This window comes from Prionailurus bengalensis, chromosome C2, assembly GCF_016509475.1.
Source record: "Prionailurus bengalensis isolate Pbe53 chromosome C2, Fcat_Pben_1.1_paternal_pri, whole genome shotgun sequence".
NCBI lineage: Eukaryota > Metazoa > Chordata > Mammalia > Carnivora > Felidae > Prionailurus > Prionailurus bengalensis.
Window position 1 is genome coordinate 5,011,075 of NC_057350.1, and position 13,231 is coordinate 5,024,305.

The window sequence follows — 13,231 nt, forward strand, 5'->3', positions numbered from 1 at the left end:
CTAAAACTGCTAACATCTCATGGTCACCTCTGCCTAGCTGGCAGGCCTCCGGAATAGCCACCCCCGGCCGTGTCTTATTAGCAACCTGCAAGAAAATAACTAAAAATAATCGGCCGTTGAAATGATTATTTAAGCCTCTAAGAAACGCATCCTGATGACTGTGCGTGACTGTGTGGTGGCTGCGCTCTCGTCGCTCCTGCCTCTCCAGTCCGGCTCCACTTCTCCGCTGCTGCTTTAAGACTGCAGAGCGCCCCAGCGGCCAGAGGCAGGGGAGGGGGTCCCCGCTCGCCTCCGCGCCGCTCGCTCGCTCGCTCGCTCGCTCCGCGCCCGCCCGCCCGCCTCCCAGGCAGGGAAGGTTAGCGAGGGCTCACTGCGATTCGGGCCGCGGGAGAGGAAAGATGAGCCTGCCCGCCCGCCTGCTGCCTGGATGTGGAGGCTGAGGGCCGGCGCACGGGAGGCCGCTTGCTGCGCAGTCGGGGCGCCGGGTGCCCGGGATGAGCTCACGCCCGCGTCTGCGGCTCCGTCCACCTGCCGACCTGCCGGCGGCCCCCTGAGCTGACGGCGCACCTGGGCTGCAGCCCCGCCGGCCCGCTCTGGCCGCAGCGTTGGGCGCGGCGCCCGGGAGCAGGTGTGCAGGAGCGCAGCGCGCGGCGAGCGCAGCCCTCGCCCCGGAGCCCGGCCGCGCCGCGTGCCCGGGCGGCTCGGCAGCAGCGGCGGCGGCGGCGGCGGGCGGGCGGCGGCCCCCGGGCAGGTGGCGAGCGAGCGGAGCCGGGCGGAGCGCGGGGGGCGAGGCCGGCGCGTCGCTCGCGGGAGGCCGGGGAGCAGCAGGGGCATGTGGATACTGGCTCTCTCCTTGTTCCAGAGCTTCGCGAATGGTGAGCCTTTCGGTTTGTGGTCAATTTCCTTGCTTGTATTGACCGGAGTGTGGGGGGCATCGGATGCATGGGGGAAGTCCTTCCCTTCTCCTTCTCCCCATCTGTGCTTAAACTGTCATGCGTTTCTTTCTTTCTTTCTTTTTTTAAATATTATTTTTATTTCTTTTGGGAGGAGAGGAGGCAATGTAGAGAGGCCGGGGGTGGGGGGGGGGGAATTGCTCTGTAATCATTTAAAGGAGCTTACCTAGCAAAGTGACAGCTGCGAGCTAACTCCAGGGCTAGATAGCTACCTCATTCAGAATAAACCAGGTTTGGCGAGAGGAGGAGAGAGGGGAGATCGCCACTTTGACACATTACAACCTCAAAGGGACATGACATTCCAAGTGTGGGCAGGTGGGGGGTCAATTAAGAGCGGCTGGCTTCGCATTTAGAGCTTTTTGAGCTTTGAAAACATGTGCTTTAAATCTGCTACAATTCGTCTCCGGCAGCACTGAAGCCTTTAAGAAAGATCTGTCCTTCCTCCCCCCTCCCCCCTCGGTAGTACATATCCCTCACAGTCATTTATGTAAAATTATGCACTCCTCAGCATTACATCATCTGAGCTGTTGACAAATTTTTAAAAACACCTGTATAGTTGCACAAATGACATCAGCGAATATTGTAAAGAGGTTCCTTTCCTCGCGCCCATCAGTGTCACATTTTGAGATGCCTTCTTCCTGGGGATTCGAAAAGCTATTGCTCTTGCCTGAGTCAGACCCAATTAGTAAGTGTGCCTGCACCTCAGTTTGCCTGTCGCTGTGTAAATATGAACTTACATGTATGAATGGCTTCCTCTCACTTGGGAACTAAGGGAAACTGTCCTCATTTGGTATTGCCCGGGAGTAGTTACAGCTTCAATTCCCGTTCCAAATTTTGGAACACAAAGCTGCATCAAATGTATGACTTGCTGACAGTGAAAATTAAACCATTAAGCAGAATCCCCTGCCCAGGTGAGACAGAGGGTGGGGGTGGGGGTGGGGGTGGGGGTGAGGGGGTGGGAAGGAAGAAAGAAATCTCGCCCTTGTGAGAAAATACCAGAAGCCAAGGGGAGGCTCTCAGATTTTCTTGAAAGATGCGCACGGGTGCATTTTCTGTGCTGTCTAGATAGTGTCTAAATCATCCCACTGACAGGCCAGAGGAAACACAAGAAACTTTGTAAAATTAATAATAAAAAAAAAAAGGCGACTGAGAACAGGTAGAGAAGAAGGCACTCCTGAAATTAACAGGGAAATGATGCTTTGCTCTCTAATATAACCTACAGCAAAGTGTGCACAACTTTCATTTGGAGGTTTCCCAGCAGGAGAGGATTGCAACAAGTTCTGACATGACCCCATCTTTCCCAGAGGGCACTCTCCCTCTCCTGCAGCCTCCTGGGAATTTACCTTGGGGGAGAGATCTGCTGTAGCTAATGTGTGCTGATGCATCAGGAAAGTCGGCCCTTTATGCTGCTCTGCTAATGTGAACCAGGAGAAGACGTAAAAATGCTCCCATACATGTCCCTGTGCCTCAGAGCGTTGACGGCCTGTCTCACCTGTCAGGGCGTACCTCTCCGGACTCCTGGAAAGGGCCGGGATCATAGGATGAAATAAGGTTTCCATCCTGTGGGGAAATATGTGTTTCAGGATGACAGACGACTTTGTGCTTCTGAGTGTCAGTACCTGTTTTACGGTTTTACTGTTAGAGGTGACAGAAATAGTGTGGAAGAATTTCTGGAACAGTCTCTGATGCAGGGATGCTGTACGTGCGTATGACTTTTAAAAAAATCGATCTCCATACTGAAATGATAAGAAAATCATAGTGAGACAATTGTGGAAAACCTCAAATGTTCTACAAGGAAAATCTATGCAAAGAAATGCATGCACATTTTGAGCATTATCCTCTTACACCTTTTTCAAGACCTTTAGGGTTGATTGATGACCACCTTATTGGCTCTGTAATGAATGCAGGTAGATTTCACAATATACGGATGCATATGCAAATGAATATTGGATGTGGCTGTATTACGTGGTCTGACGCTATCTATCAGGAGGCTGTGGAACTCTTATATAAAAATGGCCCTCTCTTTTTATGACCCAAGCATTCAAAAAAAAAAAAAAAAAAAAAAGCCTGACTGTAGAGCTTTGGGCTCTTTTATTCCGCGGCGGGGGTGGGGGGAGGAATTAGCTTTAAAGAGTTTCTCGATGAATGATGTTCAATGGATACTGTGCAAAAGGATCATAAAATACAGAGTCATGTGAAAATAGAGTAAGAGTCCAAATTGGAATGCTATCTGTTCATAGGACCACATTTCAAAAATGTGAAATGAAATGGTTCCTACCCATCTATCTGAATGAGACTTTAAAAAAAAATAAAAGGATTTTTTTTTTTTTTAACAACTCTCATAGTTTGGTCTACCTTAATTTCGAAAAATTCCTGAATGTGTGTGATAAAAGGTCTGTGAATTTTAATACCTAAGCTGATTACCACTAGGCCTCAAATAGCAAAATGTCTGACAGGATTTACACAAATATATTTGTAAAGGATTATGCAGTTTGATAGTCTGGGGTGCTAACAACATAAGAACCCCACAGTGCATTTTACCAGTAGACAATAGCGTTTTTCCCGCTGATGTAATGCGGTGCACATGTATTTCTTAGTGAAAGCACGGCTGCTGGAGAGGCTGCAGACGGTATTTTGGGTGAAAAATAAAAGTGAGCGAGCAGTCCCTTCATGGGTTAAACGCTTGAATGAATTACCTCACCTGATCAGGTGCTGTCATCATGTTTAAAGCAGTCAACTTGCCCTGCAACGTTCTGGAAATACTCACCGGAGACCTTCTGTTACAGTGTGAGGAAACGGGGTCCATATCTGTGCAGACACACGTCCCTGGATGTCTCTTCAGGACAGGATCACACTGCATCGTGCTTGGCCACAATGTCTCTTGGTTTTAACCCCCCAGAGCACATTGTAGTTTAAGATTCCTGTTAAAAGCAGGAGCAGGCCTCTGGGTAAGCTGAATAAGGAACAGGGAGCATATTTATTGCATAGAATACATTTCTGCTAGTATCTTTGCGTCTCTTTATGTACACACGTGTCCCCGACATCTTTTCCTGAGCCGTGGAATCTTGACCTTTGTGGCTTTGCTGTTTTCACAGAGCTCGTGGAGATTACAGGAGGTGGGTGCTGGGAGAGAGACAGGTGCTCATCAGAACAAAAGTAGGGTGTCAGCCCCTTCCCGGCATCACGGGCTCGTCTCGACAGGATATTGCACGCTGCAAACTGGGCATTTTATTTAAATTTAGGAGCAGGCCTTTGTGAGTACAAATGCACCTTGAGACTTTTTAAAATGACTTTTATTTTATTCGGGTAAATAGACGTAAGTAAACAGTGTTGCCAGGTGAATAATTTCAGGGCCTCCTGCCCTCCTCTCCTTCCCCTGTTTTTATTAAGCAGGTTCAAATTCTATCTCAGAATTTCAGAGCTCATCTAAAATTTCTAGGTCTCTTAAGCTGTGTGCCCCTGCCAGATGCCCTCTGTAGGAAAACAAAATGCCATGCAGACCTTTATTAAAGGCCAGCCCATCCTTCTCGACTCTCTCCTGGATGCCCCTTTGGTGTGATGGCAGTTCATTGCTGCCCCCGGGGGGAATCAGGGGCCCACTGGGCAGGAAAGGGTTCCATATACAGAGGTGCTGGTAGGGGAAATAATGTTGAGCAAAAAAAAAAAAAAAAAAAAAAATCCCTAATTCCTGGACCTCCACGTAGCTATCAAAGTGTTCTATCATTGATATGTGTGAAATGGGATGCAGTGAGGCTTTCCTGAAGACACTCCATGCAATGTGCGTTGAAACTCGATGTAAGAGGGCCGAGAGAGAGAGAGAGAGAGAGAGAGAGAGAGAGAGAGAGAGAGAGATGGGGAAGGTCATTTTATAAGGAGAGACCTATGAACACAGCAGGAGACTAGAAATTTCTGTTTGACAAATTAAAGAATGGATTTCTCAGTGGATGCATTTACAGAATCGATGGCATCCGAATTTCACAAAATTAGCTGAACTCTCGGGGTGAGATCATGAATGTACCTCATCAATAATGAATAGGCAGTGAAAATGATACACTTAGCGTCAGGTTAGGCAGGGCAGCGGCAGCGTTTGCGTGGTGTGCGTGTGTGCGGGGCGCAGCGGGCACAGCGCGCAGGGCCCTGGGGCGTTTCTCGTGCAGACCCGCCGCGTCTGGGCATTTTCTCGGCTGCTGCGCGCGGAAGTGCACGCTGGCTCCTGGTGACCGGCTCCCTCGGCAGGCCCGGGAGGGAGAGAGGTGCTGGTACCTGCCTGTCAATTGTGTCCCCGCCATAGGACACTAGTGGGCGGCAGACCTCGCAAGACTGCTGCAGCCAGCCTTCCTCGGCAGAGCAGGCAAAACGGCCGCCTCCGGGGAAGCTCTGCCGTGTGTGCGTGGCGATCGGAGGCCCTCCTCCCCGCGGGTTCTCCGGTTCCAGTGCCCAGACCCCCGTGGCACGGTGCACTTGCCCGGGGGCAGTGCGCAGGCTGTGGCGGGGAGTTGGCGTCCGGCCGCGTTTGTTGCCGATTTTTACAAAGGAAGACCGCGTTCGTTCGTTCGCAGCGCTCTCCTGAAACCCAGAAGGTGCACGGCGAGGAAGGTGCATTTGCATAGCCCCTTCCAAACTGGCGGGGGAGCCCGGCCCAGGCGTGTGTGCGTCTCCTCCTGGAGGTGGCGGCTCCCGGAGCAGCCCCGCGCCTGATTGGCTGACCTTCCAATGTCATTCCAGGAGGCCCTGCTCGCTTCTCCTCCCGCTGCTGGCGACAGGGGTGATGCTGCCGCTCCTCTGCAGTCCGGCTGTCTCACTGCCCTGCCTGCGGGACTCTGCGGCCAGGAACCCCCTCCCTCGCCCCCCCCCCCGGCTCCCCCCCCCCCCCCCACTCCGCGGGCAAATTGGGCAGCACCTGTTCACCTGGACCAGGATTAACTCTTCACCTCCCAGAGAGCCAGGTCGCCCCCGCCCCCCCCCCCCCCCCGATTTGTGTTCTTTCCTTTAATGTTTTGAAAATAGAAAATTCGGAGTTGTGTTTCCCTCCCTGAGTTTATGGGTTAAGATAAGACAGTGGGCATGGAAGATTCCAGCAACCCCACATGTACTCTGTGGGTGCAGCCCACAGGGTGCCTTCTGCAGGTGACACCATCCACGAAGGTGGCAGGAGGGAAGTGCCACGGAGCGGGTAGATTAATGGTTTCCGGTTCAGAAGTCAGACAGCTTCTGGCCAGGATGTTGGGCAGGGCTGGATGCAGAGACCTCCCCCAGATTCGGTCCTTACATTTAACATAGAACCTTGGACATTCCCTCCACGGTGTCTAGGGCAGCAGATAACCTTATTCCTTTGCTGCTTACGTGGCTAGTGACTGTGTCCTCTCTAGAAGGTGAGACTCACGCAGTGCTCCAGTGTGCCCTTAGACACCCTGTGCTGAGCGTATGCACAGAATAGGTGGAAATAGATGTTGGCTGACTGGAAGGAGGCCCAGATGATGGGTAGAGCCCTCCTCCCCTTCCCTCCTCCCCTCCCTCCTCCCCTCCACTCCTCCCCTCCCCCCTCCACTCCTCCCCTCCCCCTTCCCTCCTGCCCTCCTCCCCTCCACTCCTCCCCTCCCCCTTCCCTCCTCCCCTCCACTCCTCCCCTCCCCCCTCCACTCCTCCCCTCCCCCTTCCCTCCTGCCCTCCTCCCCTTCCCTCCTCCCCTCCTCCTCTCCTCCCCTCCTCCCCTCCTCCCCTTCCCTCCTCCCCTCTTCCCCTTCCCTCCTCCCTTCCTGTCTGCACCCTTCTCTCCTGTCCCCACCTCACCCTTCCTTTGCTCCTTCTGGGCCCCTGTCTCTAAACCATTGTGAGAAAGGTACCTAAGCCACCGTGAGGATTCCTTGGCTCCTGCCATCTCGTTCTGACACACAGACCTGATGGCTGAAGAAGCATTTGCTAGAAATGCGTCTCGGGCATTTTCTGCTCTTTACTGAAGTGGATTCACATCTGGAGTACACGGTGGGACTCCATCACAGGGTCACTATGGTGATGCAGCTGTTTGAGGTGCTCTTCCTGGTGTGGATTGGGTCAAGTGTCACAGAAAGTAAGGTTACAAACACACCGGCCCCCCTTGTTCTCAAGCGAATGCTGCTAAGTGCACGATTCAGAAACCCTATACGATGTTTACTGCCCTGTTGCATTCTGAAAGCCCGTCAGAAGCGTCAGATCCACACAGAACTTTCCCTCGGGATTCTTGGGAATTCATTTCTTCATCAAAGGGCCACCCAGGACATCAAAACAAAGCTCAGTGTCTTAGGCCTTAATTGACTTAAAAAAGTCACATTATTATTTTCTTAAGCGTCCCACTGATTTTGGAGTTTCTCAGCATTCTCTCTCTTTTTTTCCTTTCTCATTTTGCAGCAGTTGGTTGCTTCCTCAAAGTAGCATGAAAAGAATACGTTTTATTCATTATTGAAATTTCAACTTCCGTTTAAACGAAAGAATCACGTTGGGTGTCACGGTGTACAGTATTTATTATCTTTTGATATCGGGAGATCTGTATTCTGTGTTGATCAGTAATTGCAGTATTTAAAAAAAAGTCATCCAGGTGGACTAATTTTTGGTCTTGAAGCCCCCCTGGATTCTGTAAATGTATATCCTAGGTCAGCAGAGGGGAGAGAACGGGGGTCGACAAGATATTTGTTGAGGAGGAAGGGTCTCCCCCGCAGCAGAATGACAGAGATTAATAAATCTTGCTCGCATCCCTATTTAAGTTATTTTTACGCAGACAACAGTGAGTAAGATTTAAGAGTGAGCCAGCAGTCCTATTTATAGAAAGCCGTTTTTAAATGCAGTGGTTGAGACAGTGAAAGAAAGCGCTGAAAACGTGAGAGATCACCTCCATACCGAATGCCGGCTTCCTCTAACTTCCCAGCAGGGTGCAGAATTTTTGGAGGAGACCAAAAAAGGCATCCCAGCCCTTGCTGAAGTACTGGGAAACCGCTTCGGATGCTGCAGAATGTTCTAGAAATGCTCTGCGGGTTTAAGACCGTGTCTGATTCGGGGGGTGGGGCGGGAGCCAGTGTATATACTGCTTGGAAACTGGGCTTGGGTAGGTCTGGGGGGTGGGTAAGGGGACGATGTGGAGCGGGCTGCATGGCCACAGATACTCGTTGGGCGGCATGCGTCGCCTCTCTCGCAGATGGTCAGCTGCAGAAAGGGAGAGGGTTGGGTCCGCGTGCGTGTTTGTGGCAGAGCAGTTAGTGAGAGAAAGGTTCGGATGTAGGGTCTTGTGATTATCACAGGTTCGTCCATGTTACCTAAGTTCTGGAGATTTAAATTATGCTGTGCACTCCTCTAAATGGTCAGTTCAGATGGGCGGGCCAAGTCCCCACCAGCTGATTGACTGGCGTAAATGTCACCGGGCAAAGAAAGAACACACCTGCTCTTAAAAATGATGTAGTCTAGGGGCGCCTGGGTGGCTCAGTCGGTTAAGTGTCCGACTTCGGCTCAGGTCGTGATCTCGCGGTCCGTGAGTTCGAGCCCCGCGTCGCGCTCTGTGCTGACAGCTCAGAGCCTGGAGCCTGTTTCGGATTCTGTGTCTCCCTCTCTGACCCTCTCCCGTTCATGCTCTGTCTCTCTCGGTCTCAAAAATAAATAAAGGTTAAAAAAAAAATGATGTAGTCTTGGGGTGCCTGGGTGGCTCATTTGGTGAAGCATGTGACTTCGGCCCAGGTCATGATCTCGCGGTTCGTGGGTTTGAGCCCCGTGTGGGTCTCTGTGCTGACAGCTCAGAGCCTGGAGCCTGCTTCGGATTCTGTGTCTCCCCCTCTCCCTGCCCCCTGCTCCCCTGCTCACGTTCTGTCTCTGTTAAAAATAAATGAACATTTAACAAATTTAATAAAACAATAAACAATTATGATGTAAGTATAAGTTTCCTGTTAAGAATTCCTGGGGGCGCCAGGGTGGCTCAGTCGGTTAAGCATCTGACTTCGGCTCAGGTCATGATCTCACAGTCTATGAGTTCGAGCCCTGCGTTGGGCTCTGTGCTGACAGCTCAGAGCCTGGAGCCTGCTTCGGATTCTGTGTCTCCCTCTCTCTCTCTCTGCCCCCCCCCCCCATCTCAAAAATAAATAAACATTAAAAAATAGTTAAAGGGACTCTGGGTGGCTCAGTCGGTTAAGCGTCTGACTTCAGCTCAGGTCATATCTCATGGTTCATGGGTTCGAGCCCCGTGTCAGGCTCTTTGCTGACCACTCATAGCCTGGCACCTCCTTCGGATTCTGTCTCTCCCTCTCTCTCTGCCCCTCCCTGCTTGTGCTCTCTCTCTCTCTCAAAAATAAATAAACATTAAAAAAATCAAAAAAAATATTTAAAAAAATGAAATAGTCTTCCTTCCTAGGACTGCATCTGTTTCTTAAATTTTTTTTTCAACGTTTTTATTTATTTTTGGGACAGAGAGAGACAGAGCATGAACGGGGGAGGGGCAGAGAGAGAGGGAGACACAGAATCGGAAACAGGTTCCAGGCTCTGAGCCATCAGCCCAGAGCCCGACGCGGGGCTCGAACTCACAGACCGCGAGATCATGACCTGGCTGAAGTCGGACGCTTAACCGACTGCGCCACCCAGGCGCCCCTGCATCTGTTTCTTGTAACATTTTGGTTTTTCTAGTCCCAAGTGGGTTGTCCTTTCTTTTAGGAGTAGAACTCTTTTATTTTTTTTTTAAATAAAAAGTCTTTAGGGGCGCCTGGGTGGCGCAGTCGGTTAAGCGTCCGACTTCAGCCAGGTCACGATCTCGCGGTCTGTGAGTTCGAGCCCCGCGTCGGGCTCTGGGCTGATGGCTCAGAGCCTGGAACCTGTTTCCGATTCTGTGTCTCCCTCTCTCTCTGCCCCTCCCCCGTTCATGCTCTGTTTCTCTCTGTCCCAAAAATAAATAAACGTTGAAAAAAAAATTAAAAAAAAATAAATAAAATAAATAAAAAGTCTTTATTTTACTTTTTAAAAAACTTATTTAAGTTCAAGTTAGTTAATATACAGTGTAGTATTGGCTTCAGGAGTCAACGCAGCGATCCATGACTCCTATGCAACACCCAGTACTCATCCCAACAAGTGCCCTCCTTGGGAGGAGAACTCTTTTTATTTTTTTTATTTTTTTTAACGTTTATTTATTTTTGAGACAGAGAGAGACAGAGTATGAACGGGGGAGGGGCAGAGAGAGAGGGAGACACAGAATCGGAAACAGGCTCCAGGCTCTGAGCCATCAGCCCAGAGCCCGACGCGGGGCTCGAACTCACGGACCACGAGATCGTGACCTGAGCTGAAGTCCTACGCTTAACCGACTAAGCCACCCAGGCGCCCCAAGGGAGGAGAACTCCTAAATTTGCATGGAAATACTGCTGGTTTACAGGTTGTAAATCTGAACAAAAGCCACGTCCTGACCTACCCTTGAGCCAGATGCTGTGAAAAGCATTTGCCTTTCATCTTGTGAAGAAGTCTCTGTAAAATGGGTCATTTTGTAGCCAGCGTCTCCAGACTGCATAATGGCCACGTTTGCTGAGGTGATAGAAAGAGATTCGAAGCCTTTAATTACCGATTTTGATTGATGTGAGCCTTGTCTCTTTTATTATTGGGATGAGGAACCAGGAAATGGCTTTAAGCTTTATTTTACACAGAATTTAAGCGATTCTTGTTGGTGCCCGCTGTGCCCAAATGCAGCGAAAGCTTACAGTTTTTTTCTATATTATGCAAATTCTCCAATTATTGGCTACTTCTGCAAAACTGCAGTGGCGATAACGCTCCCAGTGAAGATCCTGATGACCTCGGGGTCCCCGAGTGCCCTCTGCATCCTCATGGGACCTCCATGAGGATCACGTTAAACTGAGACTAGGGCCTCCCAGAGGCAGGATGCTTATGGAGGGACCAGGCCGTGTGAAATGGCCGATGGTGGTGGGAGACCCTCACCATTCATGCCTCTTCCTAACCTTGAACGAAGCACTGATGTACCTTGTGAAATCCCCATTCACTGCATGAACTTCAGGGTGATGGGAACATTTCTGTGATTATGTCCGAAGACAAAAGCAAAGCCTGAGGATAATGAGAACCACCGCATTCCTATGTGTTTTAAAATTGTATTCCTTTTTTTTTTTTTCCTACATAAAGGACCTGAGTTATAGCGTGGAAACTTCTGAGTAAACACATTTTTCTCAGTCGAGAAACCCGAGATTCATTTCTTCTCTCCATGGTGGCCTGATTTGATCTTGGGTTCCCATGGGACCCCAAAACCCCCAGATCCCAGCCTGCTTCATTACAGTGTTTGTTTCTCAGTATTGGCTATAGAGCATTTTTAATAACTTGATTTGTAGCTGCCAGGGTAGAAATAACAATGCTTGGTAATATTACGTGTGAGACTTAGGGGTGAGCTAAAGACCCCCAACCACAGTGGCAATTGGCTCTTGCAGACGACTGGGCAACTTGACCGAGAGAGGGCACCGGGGTTATTCTGTCATCCACCTTGGACCTTGCCATTGCTGTGCCTGCAAAGGGCAGTCATTTGCCCATCTGGTGGCCAGTGAACAAGAAATGCATAAAAAATCATTCTAAGAAAAAGAGTCATTCTTTCGTAAATTATTCAGGTCGGTAGAACCCAAGTTAGCAGACTCTGTCTGGTACCTTGACGTGAGAGCAGAAAGCAAGAGGGAATAATTTCCAGATGTGTGCGTGCGTCTTATGATCCACCAGAACCAATGCCTATTAAGCCTTTGGTGGCTACTGTTCTACAACAGACTTGATGGATATTTACGTAGAAAACCGGGAAGGAAAAATTTGACCTACACGTGATGTTGGTATTTGTCGTGGCTACTTACCTTGATCCGTGGTTCCTCTGTGTCTTGTGGCGTCTCACATGACCAGCCACAGCCACCCACCTTGTTATTAATGGTCACAAGAGACCCCTCTTGCTCCCCTTTGCCCTGTCGCTGATGAGGGGAGTGGGCGGATCTTCTTTAGGCTTCTGTGGCATCAGGTGCTTAAAGGCAATGGGAGGAAAGGTTATGGGAAGACCACGAATGTGGAGGAAGGGGCTGCACCAGCCCCCGTGTCAAGATAACAGGAATAGACGGGGAGGAAGGAGGATACAGGCTGCCTCCAGGCCGCAGTCTGTTGACGTCTTGGGTCTTGTTCTAGTTAACGTGTCTCCTTCTGGATCTTCTCAGCTAAGGGTCAAGGCCGTTGGTTCTCAGTGCCCATGTGGGCTGGGTCAGGGAGGAAGAAGTTACAGAAATTTCCTGGAGGGTTTTTCCCCTCACGAGTCTCGTACTGGAGATTCTAATGCCAGCACCATTTTGGGAATGGGCCATAATTGGAAAAGTTCCTCAGGTCTCCTTCCAATGGGTACCTTTGCCATCTCTCCTCCACCCCTATAGGCCCCCAACTTTGTGCAGAAGCCTCAGATAATAGTTGATATGGTCCCCCAGCTCCGACCACCAGGGAGTCTGGTTCTGCAGCCCTGGGGAATGTATGGTTTGGGAAACTGCATTGTTTTTCTAGGTGGCCCATAATCCACCTCTGGAAAACACCTGCTGGGCAAGGGGCTTCCCAGCCCCTGTTTGACAGAGGGCCAGACACGAGCTAGAAAGCCAACCCAAAGAAATTCCAAGAGGACCTCAATTCTTGGGGAACTCTGTATTGAGTAGTGACTCCTTGGGGCGTGGGATGTGTGGGGTTACGTAGTCACTGACTACATATGGTAACAGGGATTTGGGCAGGTTTGGGGAGAGTTGCGGTAAAAGCTGGTGACAGGGAAGCACCTGCATGCGGGGAGGTGTGATCCCACCAGGGACACTTTTAATTTGCATTCTAGTCGCTGGAGAATCATTTATGGCTATATCGAATCTCTGTTAGCATCTAAATGTGGATAGGTGTGCATATATACGTGTGCCATTTTTTCGGATTGTTTGAGTTCGTTGGCTGTTCAGGTTCATTGCTAGGTATGCGCTTTGCTTATGGACTTGGTTCCGTTGTGTTTTCTCACACTGACCCCCTCGTTGCAGCTGGGGTCCTAGCAGGGAAGCCTTTTGGAACCTGAATGTAGCGCCACAGCTCCAAGCAAGGGGCCAATAGTGTGCAACCGTTTGGGTCCCTGTATTGAGCAGTCTTGAGACATGAGCGAGAGTGGATTGAGACCGGACAGCAGAATGGATCTGTTTGCAGCATGAGGTTTTACTTCGGTGCCAAACTGGGAACATTACATGCGCCTTCATTCAAATATCAGTGCCCAAGCTCCTTCCAAAGCCACATATAAACGACTTGGGGATCGT

The 13,231-nt window shown here is 50.3% G+C and overlaps 1 protein-coding gene across 1 annotated transcript in view; it reads left to right on the top strand.

The window, feature by feature from the left end:
* Positions 1 to 712: 712 nt before the first annotated feature.
* DSCAM (DS cell adhesion molecule) overlaps positions 713 to 13,231 on the top strand; it is a gene marked incomplete at its 5' end in the record, with an annotated part of 763,637 nt that continues 751,118 nt past the window's right edge. Inside the window, one exon of the mRNA XM_043595968.1 lies at positions 713 to 875. Coding sequence (XP_043451903.1) covers positions 713 to 875 — 163 coding nt within the window. The remainder of the gene's footprint in view (positions 876 to 13,231) is intronic.